This window comes from Polypterus senegalus, chromosome 9 (assembly GCF_016835505.1).
Source record: "Polypterus senegalus isolate Bchr_013 chromosome 9, ASM1683550v1, whole genome shotgun sequence".
NCBI lineage: Eukaryota > Metazoa > Chordata > Cladistia > Polypteriformes > Polypteridae > Polypterus > Polypterus senegalus.
In genome coordinates, this window is record NC_053162.1 from 123,054,172 (window position 1) to 123,076,044 (window position 21,873).

The 21,873-nt window shown below is 39.2% G+C and overlaps 2 protein-coding genes across 3 annotated transcripts in view; one reads left to right on the plus strand and one right to left on the minus strand.

Annotated features, from left to right (window-relative positions):
• The window catches only part of LOC120534989, a 34,473-nt gene extending 22,223 nt beyond the window's left edge, over positions 1–12,250 (plus strand). For both annotated transcript variants that reach the window (XM_039762489.1, XM_039762490.1), the window contains one exon: positions 10,205–12,250. In XM_039762489.1, coding sequence (XP_039618423.1) covers positions 10,205–10,857 — 653 coding nt within the window. In that variant the 3' untranslated portion in view covers positions 10,858–12,250. The remainder of the gene's footprint in view (positions 1–10,204) is intronic.
• A 499-nt stretch (positions 12,251–12,749) lies between these two features.
• On the minus strand, positions 12,750–20,939 carry LOC120535708 (gamma-aminobutyric acid receptor-associated protein-like 1). The gene is made up of 5 exons (XM_039763713.1): positions 20,586–20,939; positions 19,618–19,738; positions 19,016–19,094; positions 14,048–14,166; positions 12,750–13,601 (listed from the first exon to the last, which is right to left on the minus strand). Exons 2-5 carry the CDS (start codon positions 19,705–19,707, stop codon positions 13,536–13,538), a joined length of 354 nt encoding a protein of 117 aa, XP_039619647.1. The 5' UTR covers positions 19,708–19,738; positions 20,586–20,939; the 3' UTR covers positions 12,750–13,535.
• Between the last annotated feature and the right edge of the window lie 934 nt (positions 20,940–21,873).

Below are 21,873 nucleotides of genomic sequence, written 5' to 3' on the forward strand. Positions count from 1 at the left end.
GTGTGTACTTTAGTCATATCTGAATTGTTTGATTTGTAATTTTACAATATGGAGCAGAGGGATAAATCAAGGACAAATGTGTCTTTGTCCCATACACTATGGAGGGCACTGTATATTATAGCCTTGTTTTTTAGATCTTTGCTACTTTATTTTTCATGAAAAACAACATGAAGTCACCAATACTGTCTGGTACATTTTCTACAGATAAACTGTCCAGGCCTCAGTGAAAATACAAAGAAATTGTAAGTCAGAAATTCTAATCTGAGATCTGTGCTCTTTAATGTAGTCTTTGTTTAAAACAAATACAACATAGAGATAAATAAATGTACTCAGCACTGGAATCTTAAATCAGTATTTGGTCAGGCTCCAAACCACAACAGGATATTACTTCCTTTTCCTGATTGTTAAACTAAAAACATGAAATGGTCTCCCAGGAGATCAGATACATTACAATCACAGATGAGTTCACTGGGCCCCCCTACATTCATTGTGTTGTGTCAGTCCATTGCAGAACTGGCTCATGCACACAGGTTCAGTTTAGAACTGCCTGTTAAGCTTAAATAGATGTCTTTGGGATGTGGGAAGAAAACTGGAGTACCTGGAGAAAAATCCACAGAGAGAAAGAGAGATAGGGGAAATATGGAAAATAAATATAGACAAGAAATGGGCTATGGTTACATATCCAGGATTATGGATTCATGAAGCACAGAAGCTCAGCACTACACCATTGTCATACCCATATTATATTATATTATCTATCCATCCATTCATTCATTATCCAACCCGCTATATCCTAAATACATGGTCACGGGGGTCTGCTGGAGCCAATCCCAGCCAACACACGGCACAAGGCAGGAAACAAACCCCCGGCAGGGCACACACACACACACCAAGCACACACTGAGGACAATTTAGGATCGCCAATACACCTAATCTGCATGTCTTTGGACTGTGGGAGGTGTGAAGGACAGCCGGGTCCCATGCCCGGCAGGGACGCCCCTGCTGCTTATGTTCCGGGGAAGCCACCATGGGCACTCCAGTACCTCCCCTGGAACGCTTGGTGGCAGCCTCCATGGCTGACGGTGATTCCCCAACCACCCGCAGGGCTCCAGGGGAGATGGAGTCCTCCACAGCCTGGTTGGGGGCTCAGATGGCCGCTAGGGCGAGCTGCATGGACTCAGCAGCCTGACTGGATGAATCTTCAGCCCCACCCAGAGGTGCAATTAGGACCAGGTGGTCAAGCACCTGGAACATTTCCCGGTGGGTTATAAATAGGGCCAGCCACCACCACTCGAGGAGCCAGGGTCGGGAAGAGGAGGACTACGCTTGTGAAGGAGTGATGGTAAAGGAAGAGAAGTGTGTTGTGCTTTGGAACTGTGTTTGGGCTGTGTGGCACGGGGAAGACGTGTCCTACAGTTGAAGAGAAAAATAAAATCTTTGTGTTTTTATACGTGCCTCCGTGTCTTTCTGTGTCAGGTGAGGCACCTATATAGCACCTTTATTACAGAGGAAACTGGAGCACCCAGAGGAAAACCACGCAAACACGGGGAGAAAATGCAAACTCCACAAAGGGAGGACCCAGGAAACGAACCCAGGTCTCCTAACTGTGAGGCAGCAGTGCTATCCACTGCGCTACCGTGCCGCCCATATTATATTATATTATATTATATTATATTATATTATATTATATTATATTATATTATATTATATTATATTATATTATATTATATTATATTATATTAATCTACTTTCAAACCTCAATCATTATAGAAGGTGTTGATCCCTAGCCCAGCTGCATCCAGCGCAAGACAGGAATCAGCTTTGATTCGAAGTCCACCAGAGGGCACACTCACACTCACACACATACACACACGTGCAATCACTTTTGTTGGACCAGTTTTTCTACCATGTTATTCATAACTATTTTACATGGTAATTTCTATACGTTGTATACAAAGAACTAAGAGAATATAAGCAAACCAGTGTCCTTTTAGAAAACAAAGAACTTGAAGTATTTTTAACTACTTGCTGCTGTTGATTACTTATTTAGCGAAGGCCTGTACAGATTATGTATTAAATATTTTAACGATGCTGAGCCACTCTGAGGCAATTGGAATAAAACTGTAAAATTTAAAATCTGTAACAGTTTGAAATAAAATAAAATGTAATCTGGGGAAACTTGAATTTTGAAATTACTGTATAATTGGGTTACCCTGTTAATGCATATAAATTAACTATTCTTTATATATTTAGAGATACTGTACATCAGCACATAACATGGAGTGTAGAGGGTGCTGTAACATTCCCACCTTTGTGCTGATATGCCTCCTTTTGCCTGTAATATAATAATCAACAGTGTATTATCCTTCTTACTTTAAAGCAAAAATTGAAAAGATAGTGCCAAGCCCTGCCCACCAAAATAATTTCTTCATTACTGAGCATTAAAATTTGTCATTTTCCAACTTGCTTAATCCAGACCAGGGTTGTGGGGGTTGCTGGAGCCTATCCCAGCTAACATAGGGCACAAGGCAGTAACAAACTCTGGACAGGGTGCCAGTCCATCACAGGGTCAATACACACACCCCCACACACTAGAACCAATATAATAATGGAAATTCACCTAATCTGCATGCCTTTCGACAGTGAGAGGAAACTAGAGCACTCTGGAAGAAACCCATGCAGAGAGCATGCAAGCTCCACACAGGGAGGACGTGTGACGCAAACCCTGGTGTACTTACTGTGATGTAGCAGCACTGCCACTATGTCACCCAGCAATAAAATAATAAAAAATAAATTCAAATATCTTGGCCTTCTTTTTGGTGACTGCTGTATTTAATGTTAATGTATTAGCCAGTTAAGAATTAAAAAATACCAAATTCCTGATGATTTGTGTTGATATCAAAGGTTTATATATACTGTATAATAAAATTGTCCAGATGGAGTATCACCATGACTGCTGAAGGCCTGTGTGCTGGAACTGGGAATTCCTCTACAGCGTATCTTCAACCTGAGCCTGGAACAGGGGAAAGTCCCGAGGCTTTGGAAAACATCTTGTATCACCCCAGTCCCAAAGGTATCACATCCTAGTGAGCTGAATGACTTCTGGCCTGTCGCTCTGACGTCACATGTGATGAAGACCATGGAGCAGCTGCTGCTTCACTACCTGAGGCCACAGGTCTGCCACGCCCTTGACCCTCTGCAGTTCGCATATCAGGAGACGGTGGGAGTGGAGGATGCAATCATCTATATGTTAGACTGATCCCTCTCCCACCTGGACAGAGGCAGTGGTGCTGTAAGAATTATGTTTCTGGACTTCTCTAGCGCCTTCAACACCATCCAACTTCTTCTCCTTAGGCACAAGCTGACAGAGATAGGAGTAGATCCATACCTGGTGGCATGGATCGTGGACTATGTTACAGACAGACCTCAGTATGTACGTCTCAGGAACTGCAGGTCTGACATTGTGGTCAGCAACATAGGAACGCCACAGGGGATTGTACTTTCTCTGGTCTTGTTCAGCCTATATACATCAGACTTCCAATACAACTTGGAGTCCTGCCACGTGTAAAAGTTTGCTGACGACACTGCTATCGTGGGCTGCATCTGGAGTGGACAGGAGGAGGAGTATAGGAACCTAATCAAGGACTTTGTTAAATTGTGCGACTCAAACCACTTACACCTGAACACCAACAAAACCAAGAAGCTGGTGGTGGATTTTAGGAGACCCAGGCCCCTCCTGGACCCTGTGATTATCAGAGGTGACTGTGTGCAGAGATTGCGGACCTATAAATACCTGGGAGCGCAGCTGGATGATAAATTGGACTGCACTGCCAAAACTGATGCTCTGTGCAAGAGAGGACAGAGCCGACTATACTTCCTTAGAAGACTGGAGTCCTTCAACATCTGCAATAAGATGCTGCAGATGTTCTATCAGACAGTTGTAGCGAGTGCCCTCTTCTACGCGGTGGTGTGCTGGGGTGGCAGCATAAAGAGGAAGGACGCATCACGCCTGGACAAACTGGTGAGGAAGGCAGGCTCTATTGTAGGCATGGAGCTGGACAGTTTGACATCCGTGGCCGAGCAACGGGCGCTAAGCAGGCTCCTGTCAGTCATGAAGAATCCACTGCATCCACTGAACAGTATCATCTCCAGACAGAGGAGCAACTTCAGCGACAGACTGCTGTCACTGTCCTGCTCCACTGACAGACTAAGGAGATCATTTCTCCGCCACACTAAGCAACTCTTCAATTCCACCCAGGAGGGTAAATGTTAACATTATACAAAGTTATTGCCTGTTTTACCTGCATTATCACTCTTTAATTTAATATTGTTTTTATCAGTATGCTGCTGCTGGAGTATGTGAGTTTCCCCTTGGGATTAATAAGTATCTATCTATCTATCTATCTATCTATCTATCTATCTATCTATCTATCTATCTATCTATTTTAGTTCAAAAAAGGTCTTAGACTTTTGTCAATTTGGAACTTTGACAAATTCAATGCATTTGGCTTTCTGGTTTGTGTTGCTGTGGATTTAAATCCAAATCTGGATACTTCATTGTTGAGTCTAAATGTTCCCTCGGGTCTTTATGATGTTTTCTCTGTGTGGTTCAGTTTTCTTTCCACACCCTAAGGATATGCAAGTTACAGGAAATAGTGACTCCAAATTGGCCTCTTATGAGAGAGTAGATGTCTATCCATGCTATGATGTGCTATCAATCACACATCTGAGTGTTGCTTCCATCTAAAACAATAAGTATATGCTTCAAGACTCTGTGACCCTGTGTTAGAATAAGAGGGTTTGTAAAATGGATGAACGTAACTTCTAAAATGTAACCTATCTAAGATGCTAAGATCCTTACTGAGCTATTTTGCACCTGGCTGCTTGATAACTACTTCCATACAGTATCAATTATTTGTGTGAAGAGTCTTATGATATTTGTGCATACCTGTCTATGTCCTCTTGTTAATGTAAGTTGCTGGCACCTTAGAAAATTCTATACCTTTGCTGCCTCACAGGTTTGGAGACTGGATATAATGTTGTATCAGTAATCCATGTCATTGTGGGCTTTTGTTTAGGTACACCTATATCATTTTCCAATGCAAAAATATAGGTGTGTAAGGTGAATTGATAACTTTAAATTGGCATAGTGTCATGTACATGGATGTGCCCTATGGTGATCTGGTACTCCTTCCTGCACTGTTTTAGTACTGGGATTGGTTCCAGATCCTCATCAGTGTGTAATACCTTGCAGTAAGGAGAATACGAGTTCACGCCCTGGGACCACCCTGCGTGGAGATTGCAAAATGCTTTGAGTATTGAGAAAAGCACTATATAAATGTAATTAATTAAAATTATTATTGGAATAAGTGAGTTCAGAAAATTGATAGCTAGATGGTAAATTTATATTTTTTCTATTATGCCTTCCTTATTTTCCTCAGTTAAGCTTAGTATCATTGACAGTAATAGCCTGCCATTGCCCTGTATTTTGATTAGAGTACTTCCTGGCAAAACAGGATGGATTGGTCTGACAACATACCTACAATCAATTCAAGTTGAAGCCATCTAAAGTTAGGAATGCTATTTGATTTCAGTAGTAACAAGACAGAGGAAAGTCTTTTCAAAACTAGCCAATGGATTCAAATAAAGTTTTATATTTGCCACGGCACATTCTGTTGTGTTTGGACAGTACATACTGTCTGTTTTTTGCTTTTTTCTTTTTTTGTTTTTAGATTTGGTATATGTACAATGCACAATGATCATGAGGGGCTGGTGGTTAGGATGTGATGATTACTTACCACAAGGCATAGAACATGAAATGAGTGATCACCATGCAAAGGTTTGATCACAGGTACACTGTCTCTGGTTACAAGTCATCAAATGTCTGCAGTGCCCAGTTGTCAATGGCAGAATGGCAGTATACAGCCATTTAACAGCTAGTCAGCTAGCCAGTAGAAACTAGAAGCTCCAGTCACTACATATTGTTACTCAAAATAAGGGTCACGGGAAACCGGAAACTGATGTCTTTTTGTACAAATACAATCCTTCACACAGTATCTGGTGTATTTATTGTGAATATAAAAACAGAGACTAAAAGGAGATAAAAATGTATTCAGAGATTTGCCCTAATCATACCCAAGCAAAGAAATCCAGGCAGCTAAAACTGTAAAATGGAAAACCAGTTACTAGAGCCCATTTTGTTTAGGCTCCTTTTGACCTGAGGTTCGAGAACACATCTGACTTTCTCAAAAGGTGTTTCACCTTTTTTGTGAAATTGTTGATACTGGAAACAGTTGTGTGCACAAGTGACAGCTCCTTATGTAGTCACATGTGTGGGATATGTTTCTTAAGCATACCCTTTCTAGCCTTGTATTTCTCACATTAAAAATACATTGTGCCCAAAAAGGAAGTTTTCACATCTCTCTATTATATAAAAAAATCCTTTGGCACGACAAGACATTTGGAAACGAGACTTTTTGGAAGAGAGATTTTTTCAAGTCCCGCAAGACGAGACTATTGCCTTGAGATTATTTCAAGTCACGCCCTGCTCTCAAACATTTTCAAACAAGCTCTCAGCTCTTATACATTTTAATGTTTTCCTCACTTTAAGTTCCCAATTAAAAAACACGTATTATGTCCAAATCTTATTGAAAAATTTCATCACGAAGTGTTATTAACATAAAAAAATTAGTACATGCAGAATCCTAGCATCGAGGAACAAGAAAGTCAAACGAATTAACGGCAACAATGTTGATTGGTTACATATCAAATTGGTAAATACATCCAAAAATGTTGAACAGTTACACAGCAAATTGGTTAAATACGTATTGATAGGCTATGCTGAAACAGTTGGTGGTGATCGTGCGGAAGATGAAAACAACGTCTGGTCTTACAACATGCAAATTACTGTAGAAAAAAAAGATGTATCCAAGAAAGGTAATGTAGTGCATCTTCCACAGATAACATTAAGGACATAATAACAAAGGAGATCTTGATTTGCCATTCATATTAAGATGTTAACAGTTTCCAGTTAGAATAGGTTTTGCAAAGAAAATTAACAAATCTTAGAGCCAAACATTCAGAAAAGTCATTTTATTTAATAGAGAGAAAGAAGCAAAATTCAATTATACGTACCATTGATTGTACATCCTCATCCCCATATGCAAGTGGCAGAACCGCAAAGAGGCTAGCGCATAGCACAGGCCCAGGGGTTGGCAAGCGAAAGTAAGCAGGGGGCAAACCCCCCTAGTTTTTTATATAACATTGAATCACGGTAGATTGCGTTTGCCTTTTTTGACACTGATTAACAGAAAAGACACTTTAATGTCAAAGTGAAATCAGATCTCTGCAAAGTGATCTAAATACTGTATATTAAAAACATAAAATACAAAATAATTGATCCCATAAGCATTTACCCCCTTCCAGTCAGCATTTAATAGAGGCATCTTTGCCAGCAATTCCAGTCTTAAGTCTGTGTGGACAGGTCTCTATCAGCTTTGCACGTCTGGACACTGCAGTATGAATGTAATAATGAAATGAGAACTCACAAAGATGGCGATTGCCTTTAGCTTGAGTCCCTGTCACAACAAAACAGGGGTTGAAAATGAAGTGTCTCAAAGTAGGAAAACAGTCGTAAATGGCTCCACATTCTCAGAGTGATGCAAATTTGGTTGTATTCTTAAGAGTAGGAGTAAAAACATTTTAGCAACTTTCCTAATTTAGGAAGCTACTCCTAACATCACCATAATTTAGGAGAGCTTGTGAGACATCCTAACTCACTAAGAGCTGCTAGAAGATGGTGTTCAGATGAGTATTTTGGAAATACTGGACAACAATGAGCTTGTAAAAATAGATCAACTTGACAGTGATGGAATAACATTTGTAACAAATCTTGTACATTACATGATTGCTCCATCTGTGCTGGAAAGCCATGTGTTGTCAGCTGAAATGAAAGTGTAATGTTACATGTATAATTAGGGTAACTAGATTTTAAGTGTTCCTAAATGGGACCTGACCCATTAATCCAGTGAGTGCACTAAACGCTACTTAAAATAGAAGAGTGACTTATAAAATGAAAGTAATTAATAACATTTCTATACATCTTTTAACCTATAAAGTAGATTTTATGATACTACTTTATGCAATTTTCATAATTGAAATGGCATACAAGCCAGGAGCTTCAGAACATAGTAATGTTGCTTACACTTAGTGTGATAAAATATTTAACATCTCACATGCAAGACTTTAAACACTACCTCAAAATAGTTGTTGTTTATACATAAACAACATGATGAAGCCATCAAGAAGAATAATCAATTATATTTTTACAATTATTAGAGGAAAATGAGAACTCTTTATCATGCAATGGACTTGCATTTTGTCCACAGTTGATTGCAAACCTCCAACTATTGGCAGAATCAGGTCAGACGAGGTTGGGGAGCATGCACTGGTACAGTGCATTGCCACACACACCACAGGCTGGCAACACCCATCCTCCATAAATTACCATATATCTGCTGCAACCAGGTGTTACGTGGACGTCACCTTGGCCTGGTCAAGCCGTTCGGGTCCTCAACAATGAGGATCTTGCAAGCTGGTTCATACTTAGGGAATCGCACTTCATGGCCGTATTGTCGTAACTGACACCCCCTCACAATGCAGGCAATGTACTTAATGAGCAACTTGTCATTCGACACAAAGTCAAAACAGCGGTACCCAAGGATTCTCTGAGGAGACACAGTACCGAAGGAGTCCAGTCTTTGTCTCGGGTCACTTGATAGTGTCCATGTCTTGCAACCATATAGCAAAATGGGAAGCACAAGACCTTTGCTCTTTTTCAGAAATATCGAGAGAGCCACACCCCATTCTAGTGACCTCATGACTCCCGATGCTCTCCCAATCTGTCTACTGACTTGAATGTTGCTGCTGAGGTATGTAAACCACTCAATGCGGTCAAATTCCCTCCGCAGACAGGCACACTGCTAATAGCTGTGCTCAAGAGGTCATTAAAGACCTGGCTCTTTGTTTTTATCTAAGACACTCGCAAGCCAAGACACTCAGACTCTTCACTCAGTCTTTCAAGAGCCTCGATCAGAGCTTCCATTGACTCCACAAAGATCATGGCACTGTCAGCAAAGTAAAGATCAGTGAATTTTTCTTCACCAACAGATGCCCAACAGTCATGGGACCCTACGACCCTGTACAACACCCAGTCCATACAAGCATTGAACAGAGTGATAGCAAGAACACACTCCTGACGAACCCCGGAATCAACTGGGAAAAACACTCTGCACAGCACTCACAGTACCAATGCCATGATATTCAGCAACTTTGAGGGGAATTAGTTGGATGAAATATATATACATACATATGGCCATATTGTGTACTTAAATAAATCAGGTTTATTAATGCATGCTATTAAAAGTTAATTACAATAGACAAATTGACTGAGCCCATGGAGCCAACATCCAAACACACAGCCGTATAACTTATGAAAGGAAAGCACAGAAAGCAGTATGTTAATAAAGTAGTGACCTGCTTTGGAAATTAGTGTGCATGTCTGGATGGGTTTCCTTTAGGTGCTCCAGTTTCCTTCCACTGTCCAAAGACATGTAGTTTTGGTGAATTGGTGATGCTAAATTGGCCTTGTGTGTGTTTGTTGTGCGAGTGTATTTGTGTGTTAGCCCTGCAAAGAACTGGTGCCCTGCCCGGGGTTTGTTCCTGCCATTGCCCCCAATAGGCTAGGATAGGCTCCAGCACCCCTGTGACCCTGGTCTGGATTAATGCAGGTTAGAAAATGACATTTCAACTAAAACCCACTAGAAGGCATATTGGTGCTCATTGTATTACATGGCTTCTGTTTAAAGTAAGAGGAGGTGACCTGCTTCAAGGGCAGCCCTAGTCATGCCTAGTAAGTCCACCTGTTCACCCTTCTTGCTTTAAAATTTAATATTTAATAAAATTTAAAATATTAAATGTCTAGTGGTGCAAAGTAGTAATTTTAAGTCAAATGTTATTTGCAGTTTCTATGATTGTCCTGGAATCTAAGTATAGTGACCGCCAAGGACACTTGAATATAATGTTCTCTGAAGTCTTTATTGTCCATAATTAAACAGCATTAGTCTTCTAATCTCTGAAAGGGCTGTAATTGGTGTGTCTAGGCTGTCATATATAATCTGATTGATCTGCTTTTTGTATTTTTCAGCTCTACAATCTGTGTTTGGCCAGGCTGCAGCACGAAGAATTTTTGCAGTGGCCCATTCCCACAATCCTTTACAGTTAAGACCACCTTTCTCTCCTGTTTCACACCCACTTGGCGACACTGTCACCACATCCACCCAGAACCAGTCATCTGTCAAACAAATTTACCTACAGAGGAATACCAACCATAGAATTGAGGTGTCAATGCCACCCTATGTTGACACTACCTCCACATATGTTAAGAGATCGCCCATGCTAAGTGAAACACCAACCACATCTTCTCTGCTGCCAGCGAGCAGTGTGGTAGAATCTGCATCTGTTCCTAGTAGTACCCTCTCCTTTTCCAGACCTACTGCTGACCTTCCCTCTTATTTAGAAGCCATGCCACGCTTTTCTGTCTTGCCAGCTGCTACTGGGGAGCTATGTGACAGGGATCAGGCTGAAAATGGAGTGAAGTCACAACCAATTTCTGTGCATGAAGGCAGCCTCAAAAATTCTGTTCCTTTATCTGAAACCCCACCATGTTATGAAGATGCCCTAAAAATGGAAACCACTGCAGATGTCATGATAAGAAGGTTGCCTCTTTCTACACAAGCCTCAAACCTTCCTCCTGTGTTGGAGACGTCAGAGACAGAAGCACAAGCAGTGTTGCATTGAACCATTCTGTGACAATCTACTTTATTTTGTTATACTTGCATTCTGACTTGTTTGCTGTCCCAGAAGGTGAATTATTCCACTGTGTTAAGTAGTAGGGATTCTCCTTTCTTTCTTTTCTTCGGATGAAACATCACTATATTCTTGTTTTTGTACTGTCTTTAACCTTCACAGCTCACTTTTTGTAACATTGGAGCCTTTTAAGTTTTTGGGCACACAAAATGTTCAGGTCCTGTTCTAATGTGTTAGCATCCTCCCTTAGGATTAGAACGACATTAGAAAGAATCTTGGAGAAAACGTCTTATTTAAGATTCAAATATTTGGTTTGCTCTTTGTTGTTGGGAGTGTGTGTTATTACCGTGCCTTGACTGAAAAAAACTCTCTCTGGGGCCTCTAAAAATATGATTATAGATGGACGAGCCTGGGAATGGATTTAAAAGTATCTCCAAACCACTGAAAATCAACCATTCCACTGTCTGGATGATCATCTACATGTGGAAAATGTTTTAAACAATTGCAAACTTGTCCAGGCTAGGCTGCCCCATCAAGTTCAGCCTAAAAGCAGAAGGCGAGCGGCTGAAGGAGTTCTGTAAGAACAACAGAATCTCATCATTGAACCCACATGGTAGCTCTTGTCACTGTTGATGTCAAAGTGCAAGAGTCTACCATTAGAAAGAGGCTGCACAAACATGGGAGGGGTGTTAGGAAGAAATTTTTGCTCTTCTGGAAGAGTATCAGTGCAGAACTAAAGTTTCCTAAACAGCGCTTAGGTAAAGACATCTGGAAAAAGTGCTTTAGACAGATGAGACAAAGAAAAGGTTATTTGGCCATAGTAGCTGAAGACAAGTTTGACAAAAACCAAAGACCTGATGCCAACTGATATTCATGGTGGTGGTATAATTTGATGATACTTTGCTGCATCATTGCCTGGGCACTTCACTACTATAAAATCCAGTATGAATTTTTCATTGTACTGGAAGAAACATAAGAATAATGTTAGGCCTTCTGCCAGAAGATTAAAGCGCAACAGAAAGAGGACCAACATGACAATAACCCTAAACAACCAGTACATCCACCAAGAAATTGCTGAAAAGGAAGAAATGGAGGGTTCTATATTGGTTAAGTCAATGACTGGTCCTGAATTCAATAAAGATGCATTTTTTTTTTTTTTAAATGGGCTGTTCACAGAAGGCACCCTTTAAGCACCACACAGCTGAAAGAGTTCTGCATGGAGGAGTGGGAAAAACTTTCTACCAGTCAATGGCAGAGACCAATAGACAGTTATAGAAAATGCTTACTTGAGTTTGTTTCTCCCTAAGAAGAACAAGACCGACAATTAGACCCAAGGGTGTACTTCCAAGGATGAAAAAGGCATGTCTGTTCATTTTTTGCTAAATAAATTATTGCAAAGCTGACATTTTTATGTATTTTTGTTTCAATTTCCTCACCTTTATCTAAGGATACTGTTTAAATGAAGGTCAAATCTTGATATGTCCACATGTTAAAAAAAGGCACAATGTAGAAGTGTACTTAATTTTTCACTTGATAGATCACCAAGGTTTTGCTAATACAGTTGTTTAAGTCCCTGGTTGTGCTTTTTGAAGCCATGCAGAAGATAAATATTCTCTTTTTTGTGTAAATATCTTGATGTTTTCTGGTATTGTATTTGTAACTTTCTGCAATTGCTTCAAAATTTGATTCACTGTGTGAAATCTAGAATAAATTGCTCGTAGGGATGCAGGGAACTGGAGGCCATCAAGCAACCCTGGGTGGGATACTGCAACATGATCTACAACATTATTTTCTTTGCTGGGATGGCCTTCTAAACTAAATAATGACTGAATATTTTTAACACTCCAAAATTACACATAAAACAATCTTGAGGAGGCAAAGTCTAAAACTGAAGGCTGTTTATTGTATGTTACAGAAAATATGCTATTGTTCACAGTAACACTGTCCTAAAGTGTTTGAAATTTGCACTATGACACAATTTACAGAAACAAATATTCATACAGATTTGGTAACATCAGAAGATCACTTAGTGACACAAATACCCTGTACCTTAAGGCCAAACAGACTGCATCTATCTCAAGTTGGACAGAACAAACAGGAATATTCCAGGTTGATGAGACAAAATGGTTTGCTAAATCCTTTAAACTCACAGACACAAAGAACAAGTTTGTCTTTTGCCATTCTTTTATTCTGTAAATATCTTTTTTGTGGTGTTAGCAACATATGAAAATGGCAGAGCACAGATTATTCTAATTACAATAAAAATACATTTTGAATCATTTTAAATGAAACAATAAAAGTGCAAATATAAATATAAATAATTAAATACTTTGCAAAAAAAGCAATAGCTTGTTTTCAGCAAGTGGACACTGCAGCTTGTGAGAATTCCAGTCTGGCAGAATCAAAGGTCACCAATTGCAGCATGAGAGCCCTAATTTTGTGTGACTCCATGATGACTAGAACCTAACATCTCCAAATACAGTTCTTGCAACTCACTTCTAATTTGGTATGATTTTTCATACTTCTTATATATAATAAGTTTTGGAATTCATCTCAATGCATTTCATTCAGGTACTCTTTTAAAAGTTTTACTGAGTACCCTTTTTTTAAACACCTTGCTTCCCCTCTCTTCACTCCCCTCTCTCATACCATCTTTCCTCTCCCTTGTGTTACAGTCCATACACGCTCTCATCACTATAGGCCACATACAGAAAACAATCTTCCTCATGGTTCTCCTGTTGAAGAAAATGATAAAAGTATTTGCAAAATCATCTGAAAAAAAAATCCCAACACATATTCACACTTATTTTTTTTTTATTATTATTAGTGTAAGTCTTAGATCAAACATTGCCTATTAACTTTTTATATGGTTCATTTCTTAGATGCTTTACAATTTGCTGCCTAAAGTAAAGTAAGTGGTTACGTTGTATGTGAATATAACAAGAAACTATTGTAGTCTGATGATGAATTAGCGAAAGAGTAACATTCAATAAACTGTATCATTCATTGACAGCTTTGTCAGTCTTCACTGCTTCCAAAACACAAGTAAGAGATTGTGTCTCTTAAAGAAGGAAGGAAGAAACTTGAAATTCTTATCTCCAATCAAAATTCAAATTGCAAATTCAATCTCCATCAAATAAGAGACAGCCAAGTTAAGGTGCCTTTATTAGTTACAACATACCTGGTACAGCTGCCCCATGGTGGCACTGGTTGGGGGGATTGTATTGTTGATGAAGAAGAAGAGAGCATCTTCAGGGCGCAGCTGGATGCGCTTTCGGATCAGGAAATAAAACTGCCCCACTGTAGAGCAAGCAGTTAACAGAGAAAAATTAACAAATCTATTAAAGATCAGGAAGAAAGAAGCTTTAGGATACAAGAGCACTTGGACAGACCTGAAATCATGTGTAACAAAGGGGACCAGGCTGGCCCAAAAATTGGAAATTCAAAAGGCACTTAAAGACTGTTAAAATATGCTACAAATCATTTGAAAGTGCAATATTATAGTTTACACCAGCTTTTTGTAGTGAACAACACTCCAAGGTACTTTACAGTATAAGTACTGTATTATGGCAAAGACAATTACCATACATTTGTATTATTGTGCACTGTGGGGTCAAATGATTTGCCCCAGTGTCACAGAGCAGGGTGGACAGGCGAGGAGTGTCGTGTTTGGACTAGAAACTCTTCAAGTTCAATTATCTAGCTACTACACCACACTTTCTATGTGGAGGTTATTCGTCTTTATATTTTTAAACAATTTATATTTCAGAGACATTGAGATGCCATGAACCAAAGCTGGACACAATATCACAAGGAATGGCTTATTAAGAACATCAAAAATATTGTTTTCCTTTTCAGAATGAGCCTTATAAATGGAAACTAAAAAAAAGAATGTTAACATTCCAGCCTTCCACAATATTATCCTGCAACTATTATTTGCAAAAAAGAGGTATCGACTCTGGCAGAAAAAAAATCAGCTGGCCACAGGATTCTTTCACATATATACAGGTGCTGGTCATAAAATTAGAATATCATGACAAAGTTGATTTATTTCAGTAATTCCATTCAAAAAGTGAAACTTGTATATTAGGTTAATTCATTACACGCAGACTGATGTATTTCAAATGTTTATTTCTTTTAATTTTAATGATTATAACTGACGACTAATGAAAGTCCCAAATTCAGTATCTCGGAAAATTTGAATATTGTGAAAAGGTTCAATATTGAAGACACCTGGTGCTACACTCTAATCAGCTAATTAACTCACAACACCTTCAAAAGCATTTAAATGGTCTCTCAGTCTAGTTCTGTAGGCTACACAATCATGAGGAAGACTGCTGACTTGACAGTTGTCCAAAAGATGACCATTGATACCTTGCACAAGGAGGCCAAGACACAAAAGGTCATTGCTAAAGAGGCTGGCTGTTCACAGAGCTCTGTGTCCAAGCACATTAATAGAGAGGCGAAGGAAGGACAAGATGTGGTAGAAAAAAGTGTATAAGCAATAGGGATAACCGCACCCTGGAGAGGATTGTGAAACAAAACCCATTCAAAACTGTGGGGGAGATTCACAAAGAATGGACTGCAGCTGGAGTCAGTGCTTCAAGAACCACCACGCACAGACATATGCAAGACATGGGTTTCAGCTGTCGCATTCCTTGTGTCAACCCACTCTTGAACAAGAGACAGCGTCAGAAGTGTCTCACCTGGGCTAAAGACAAAACTGCTGCTGTGTGGTCCAAAGTTATGTTCTCTGATGAAAGTAAATTTTGCATTTCCTTTGGAAATCAAGGTCCCAGAATCTGGAGGAAGAGAGGAGAGGCACAGAATCCACGTTGCTTGAGGTCCAGTTTAAAGTTTCCACAGTCAGTGATGGCTTGGGGTGCCATGCCATTTGCTGGCGTTGGTCCATTGTCTTTTCTGAGGTCCAAGGTCAACGCAGCCGTCTACCAGGAAGTTTTAGAGCACTACATGCTTCCTACTGCTGACAAACTTTATGGAGATGCAGATTTCATTTTCCAACAGGACCTGGCACCTGCACACAGTGCCAAAGCTACCAGTACCTGGTTTAAGGACCATGGTGTACCTGTTCTTGATTGGCCAGCAAACTCACCTGACCTTAACCCGATAGAAAATCCATGGTGTATTGTGAAGAGGAAGATGCAATACACCAGATCCAACAATTCAGAAGAGCTGAAGGCCACTATCAGAGCAACATGGGTTCTCATAACACCTGAGCAGTGGCACAGACTGATCGACTCCATGCCATGCCACATTGCTGAAGTAATCCAGGCCAAAGGAGCCACAACTAAATATTGAGTGCTGTACATGCTCATATTTTCCATGTTCATACCTTTCAGTTGGCCAACATTTCTAAAAATCCTTTTTTTGCATTGGTCTTAATTGATATTCTAATTTTCCGAGATACTGAATTTGGGACTTTCATTAGTTGTCAGTTATAATCATCAAAATTAAAAGAAATAAACATTTGAAATACATCAGTCTGTGTGTAATGAATGAATCTAATATACAAGTTTCACTTTTTGAATGGAATTACTGAAATAAATTGACTTTGTCATGATATTCTAATTTTATGACCAGCACCTGTATACCGACACTTGTTGACACTAGGCCGGTTTTAGAGATCCCAGCTCTAAAGGAAAGCACAGTATCTGGGGATAACTTGCAAACTCTGCAAAGAAAATGACTGTGTTGAGAGCCAAAGCCAAAACATTATGGTAAATATGCATCCATATTCTAACCCATCTAATGGTAATACGGGCAAAGACAGGAAATACACGCAGAGGAAGATATAGCCATGTGAGGAAGTGTTTTCCAGTCAAGCTGGGCTAACATTAGGTAGGAGCACCAAGGGTAAAAAGAAGTACTGGCAAATGGGAGAAATAATTCCTCCAAAGTGACACTGGAAAGGAGGAAAGGAGGCAACTTTGTAAAATAGAATACTTGCTACTTAGTCTCTGTGCATTTTTTGAGCACGAGCAAATGTCACAGAAAAAACCCTCCAGACCAAAAAAAAAAAGGCCAAAAGAGGAAAGAATTGCTGGAGAAAACCATCTTCTGATCATTTAGGGCACAGTCTGTACTGTCTGTTACTTAGAACAGGGTTTACCAACACACTTGGGGCAACACAGGGGTGCAGGGGTGCCTGTGGGGTTAATCACAATATATTTAAAAATAGAATGGTTTAGTCAAATAAACCACACAGAGGGAGGTGTTAGCGGACGACAGAAACAAAGGAAAATAATAAAAAATAAATCCATTCTTTGGCCTACTTCTATGGCTCTCGACTGCTTAGCAGTGGTGTGCAGCTAATATGCTTTGCCATCTCAGCACTGTCACCAAAAGCACTCCACTTCTTACCTCCCATCTTATTATTTGCTGTATGGTCTCTCTTTCTTGTAGTGTTAGTTTCTTCTCACATTTCATCTCTGCACTGCTTTACCTCTTTTAGGTAGGTGGCTATAAAGGCCACCCCAGAATGCTTTTGATTAACCCCACAATTGTTGAGGTTTGTGCGCAGTGCTAGCCAAACTGTAAGCCGTGCTTTACAAGCCAGAACAAAATTCCAAGCACTGGAAGAAACTATCATTGATTATTCCTCTCCATCTTCCGACCTGCATGCATAGCCCAGGTTTGAGGGAGCCACAGTTCATAACTAGCCTAGGATGTATGTCAGGATCCAAAACTTGACACAACCCCGCACAAGGACTGGCTTTTTAAGCATATCAAAAGTACTACTTTACTGTTTAGAAGGAGCTTCATTAACTGAAGCCTTCAAACAGTATTTTTTGCTAGGCAAACTAAAGGAGTGAAAAGCTAAATTCAAAACACTGCTATTGGTGCTCGGTTTTATACTTCAGGAACGAAACACTTCATAGGCATCCATCAACTTTTGTCAACCCTCTTAGGTTTAGCTGAAATAATTTTCTAAACCCAAAATACTGTACATATGTACATATATGACTTAGTCTAAATCAGGGGTCCTCAATCACAGTCCTGGAGAGCCACAGTGGCTTCAGGTTTTTATTCCAACTAGTTTCCCAATTAGAAAGCAGTCCATGCTGATAATGAAACTTGGTATTGAACTATTTAGCTTGTTAATACTTGCATTCATCCAAGAGCAATTTTAATTGCACTGTAGAGTTTCCCTCTGTCCGAACATTATCCATGTGCTTTGTGGACCAGAATAGATTTAAACTTAATGGTCCTTCCAATTCCCCCCTCATTCATTTCTAAACATTTTTTATGATATTTCATGGTAAGCACTTTAGCTGGAGAGCTGCTGGTTTATTGGTTATCTGCATCTCATAATTAACTAATGTTTGATTAAGAAAACAAGCAACAATTAAAACTTAAATGCAGCTGCTAAAATCTAAAATAGGCAATTAAGGGTTCTGAATGGTAACAGTCAAGAGAACTAAAATTAAGCCCAAAAAACTTATTGCTTTAGTAGTAAATAAAAGGGTTCTAATTAAGAAATTGGGTAAAGTGAAAACCTGCAGCCATAGCATACCTCCAGAACTGTAATTGAGGACCTCTGATCTACAAAATAACTAAAATTAGTCTTTGATGAATAAAGGCGCTAACAAGACATACATAGAGTTAAACAGCAACTTTCATTATCAGCAAGGACTGAGTTCTAATTAGGACACTGGCTGGAATGAAAACCCGTAGCCACTGTGGCCCTCCAGGGCTGTGACTGAGGACCCCTGGTCTAAATAGTGGTTAGTGTTGCCACATTATTGCTGCAGAATTGGAGGTTAAAATTAGGCCATTGGTACTTCCAGTGTGTCATTTTCACATTTTCTTCTTGTCTACTAGAAATGCCCATTGGTTATAAATCATCAATTTCAATTTGGCCCCCAGCATGCACAAGTCTGAACTATAGGCTACTAATGCCCCTTTCAAGGTTGGCTCCCACACTACACCTAGTGCTCCTCATGGTCTATAGATGCATAAGCAGGTTACAAAATAGACAGAAGTATATAATTAAAACAAAAATAAAACAGTAAAACCAAATGAATTTACATTTATTTTAAGCGATTTGTACATGCTGACAATATTGTAACTATTGTTTTTATCCATTTGTATTGAAATAACTACTGAAAAAAGACAATTCTACACCTACCAGTGAGCTCAGAGGGGACTAAATACTTCCGTTTATCCAAATTTGGTACTCTGGCTTTTGGTGCCTTTTCAACAATTACCTACAGACAGTAGGAAGAAAAAGCATTTGCTTTGTTATGGCATCTTGTAATGTTTTCAGTACTCTGACTAAATCAGTTTTTGAATTTAAATTGTGAAAATTATGAAATAATAAAATAATATTGGGGGTTGCAACGTGGTCCACTTTTTACCCAACTGAATCATTATGTAAACCCTGACAGTTTACATGCATGCAATGACTTTCATTTCCTAAACCTTCCATGTCACCGATTGCTGTACACTGCCACCATCTAATCTCCCCTCCCAATGACAGCAGCTTTCTGCACTCACCTTGAGCAGTATAAAGCCCTTCAAGGCTAACAGTTTTCTCCTCAGCAATCTGAATTTACTAGAACTCACATTTCCAACTCACATTTCCAATTCAAAATATATATAACGTTCACTATTTGTTTTTCATTGGGTAACAGTGTAGCATTCATTTATCTACTGTAAACGATCAGACTGCAGTGTTCTCTCCTTTTCCCTAAATGTCCACAAGTCACGTTGAGACAGCAGGCGACTTACAGGAACACGGTCCGGATATTTCTTTCGGATCTTCTCACCTTCCCTTTTTCGGTATTCAAAAGCGTGGTCTTCTTTATACAAAAATTTCATCCTAATTTTCCAGGCAGCAAACTAATTGAACCTATATATACGTGGAAAAATAAAACAATGAAATGCTTACTTTCTGAAACATCCGGTTATACCAAGCCACAGAGGCCGCGATACTCATATCTCTTACTTTACACAAAGCAGGTAACTTAACTAGGCATTAAGTGCATTAAATGATGCGTATCAGCAGAAAAACAAACAAATAAAACACTTTACTCGGTAAGCATAACATTGTTTTAGGAACTTGCATTATTAATACATGATTTATCTATGAAATAAAAAAGCTCATCGTCCATAATTATTAAACATCTTAAATCGATTTTGATAAATGTGTTTATTTTATACAAAAATGAATGACGTGGTAGATACAGAGAACCCTGTGGCTGAGTTAAAGCGGTATCTTTTACAAAAACTACACACTTCGTGGGATGGACGAACAGTTAGCTGTATATTTGTGTGTAACTACATGTCTAGGTGTATGCAAATATAAGGTTATTGTTAATTTACGTGTTTTTATTAATGAAATCCTAATCTAGACACTTTTAATAACAGTACGTGATACTGATGGTATCGACTGACTTCGCATTACGTTTCTACCTTATTTCGTAGACTTCCTAATCATACTGCGACTCACGTATATTTTGATGGCATCGTTTAAAACAACAGCAAGGATGGCGATATTAACAGTCATATAAACAGACCAACCTGAGTACAGATTTTATCTCATCAGAAGTATATAACCTTTCGAAGCACCGCGATCTTTTGAGCATTTAGCTTCCTAACTACATTCTCTAATTCTGGGATCGTAAAATTAAATCCAGACATAAAAACTCTAAATCTGGGATCGTACAATTAAATCCAGACATAAAAAGGATATTTACTGTAAGGGTGTGTCCGTTGTTCACTCTGTCCCGTTTGTTAGGATAGCATTCGTCCAGGACATTAATAATAATATAAGAACGGAGTAGCTCTATGCAGTGCAGTGGCGCAGGACTGCGGCGATGCAGCAATCAAAACAGCAGCCTGATGACGTCACGCGAGGCATCCTTGCAGATGAGGGAATCCCGGGTTGATCCAACGCTGACACATACAAGAAAAGGGAGCGTAATCAGTGAACTGAGCATTGCTTTTCTTTAACGGCTTTAAATTCGTTCAATCGTGTTGAATTCTAGTCTCAGGCGAACGCATGTAATATCTTTTTATACTCATTTCTTTCTGACATCTAAATGGTGGAGGGCCGCTTAATGCACTACTTTTTCTTTCTAATTTTAATCGTATCAAGTCCCTTCCCGTAGTCATGGGAAACGTGCTAAGCAACACGACGGGGTCAGGTGCTGTTTTTCTAAATCCTCAGAGCGGATAAATCCTTCCATCTAGATAGACATGATCACAAAGCATATAGCCAGCTGACACAGGGCTGAAAACAAATTCAACACTATGCCTGGAAAACAACTTGACGATTTGTTCATCCTTCTATGTTGCAATTCACTGCATAAATGAAACGAGCAAATACTACTCACGTAATACTGCACATAATGCACAAATATTTAAACGGAATGAAATCCAAAGCTTCAAAAAATATGAAGATATTTGATCCTTTTGTGACAAGAATTATAAATAAAAGACATTAATGAAAAACTGGACTGCTTCCAACTTAGCAAAATGTACTGTGTTTAGATTTGGGTTTTAAACATCCCAATTCTGAGTCTCTTTATATGATTTATTTAGTTTAAAATACTGTACTGTAGTTTCAACATCTTGGTGTGCATCTGAATGTATTCCATAATGGATGTTTTTTTTAATCTTGAGTTACTCTGTCATGCATGCTGCGCTGCCAACACAAAAAACAATTTGGACACGTGACTGTGAGTAAGCAATCATTTTAAACATCTCACCACCTAGGTGGGATATAAAGTATGATAGTTTTTACCCAACACAACTATTTTGTTTATTTAGCAAACAGCTCTAGAAGCAAAATGTCTGTTATCAACCTGTAAAACTACTCTACATTGTATGAAGAAAATAAATAGAATAGTGTAAAACAGAAGATAAGCACTGCTGAGGGCACACACTGATGTGCTTTAGTTTTAGGACAGTAGGCTTACCAGGTGAGTATCATTTCATTGCATGATATTGTGTAAGTGCGTTGCAGTTGCCACCATATGAACG

Coding starts and splice junctions, on each gene's coding strand:
- LOC120535708 (XM_039763713.1), bottom strand. CDS start 19,707: ATGAAATTTTTGTATAAAGAAGACCACGCTTTTGAATACCGAAAAAGG. Junction 19,095..19,617: donor AATATCCGGACCGTGTTCCT/GTAAGTCGCCTG, acceptor TACTGTCTGTAG/GTAATTGTTGAAAAGGCACC. Junction 13,602..14,047: donor CCATGGGGCAGCTGTACCAG/GTATGTTGTAAC, acceptor TTTCTTCAACAG/GAGAACCATGAGGAAGATTG.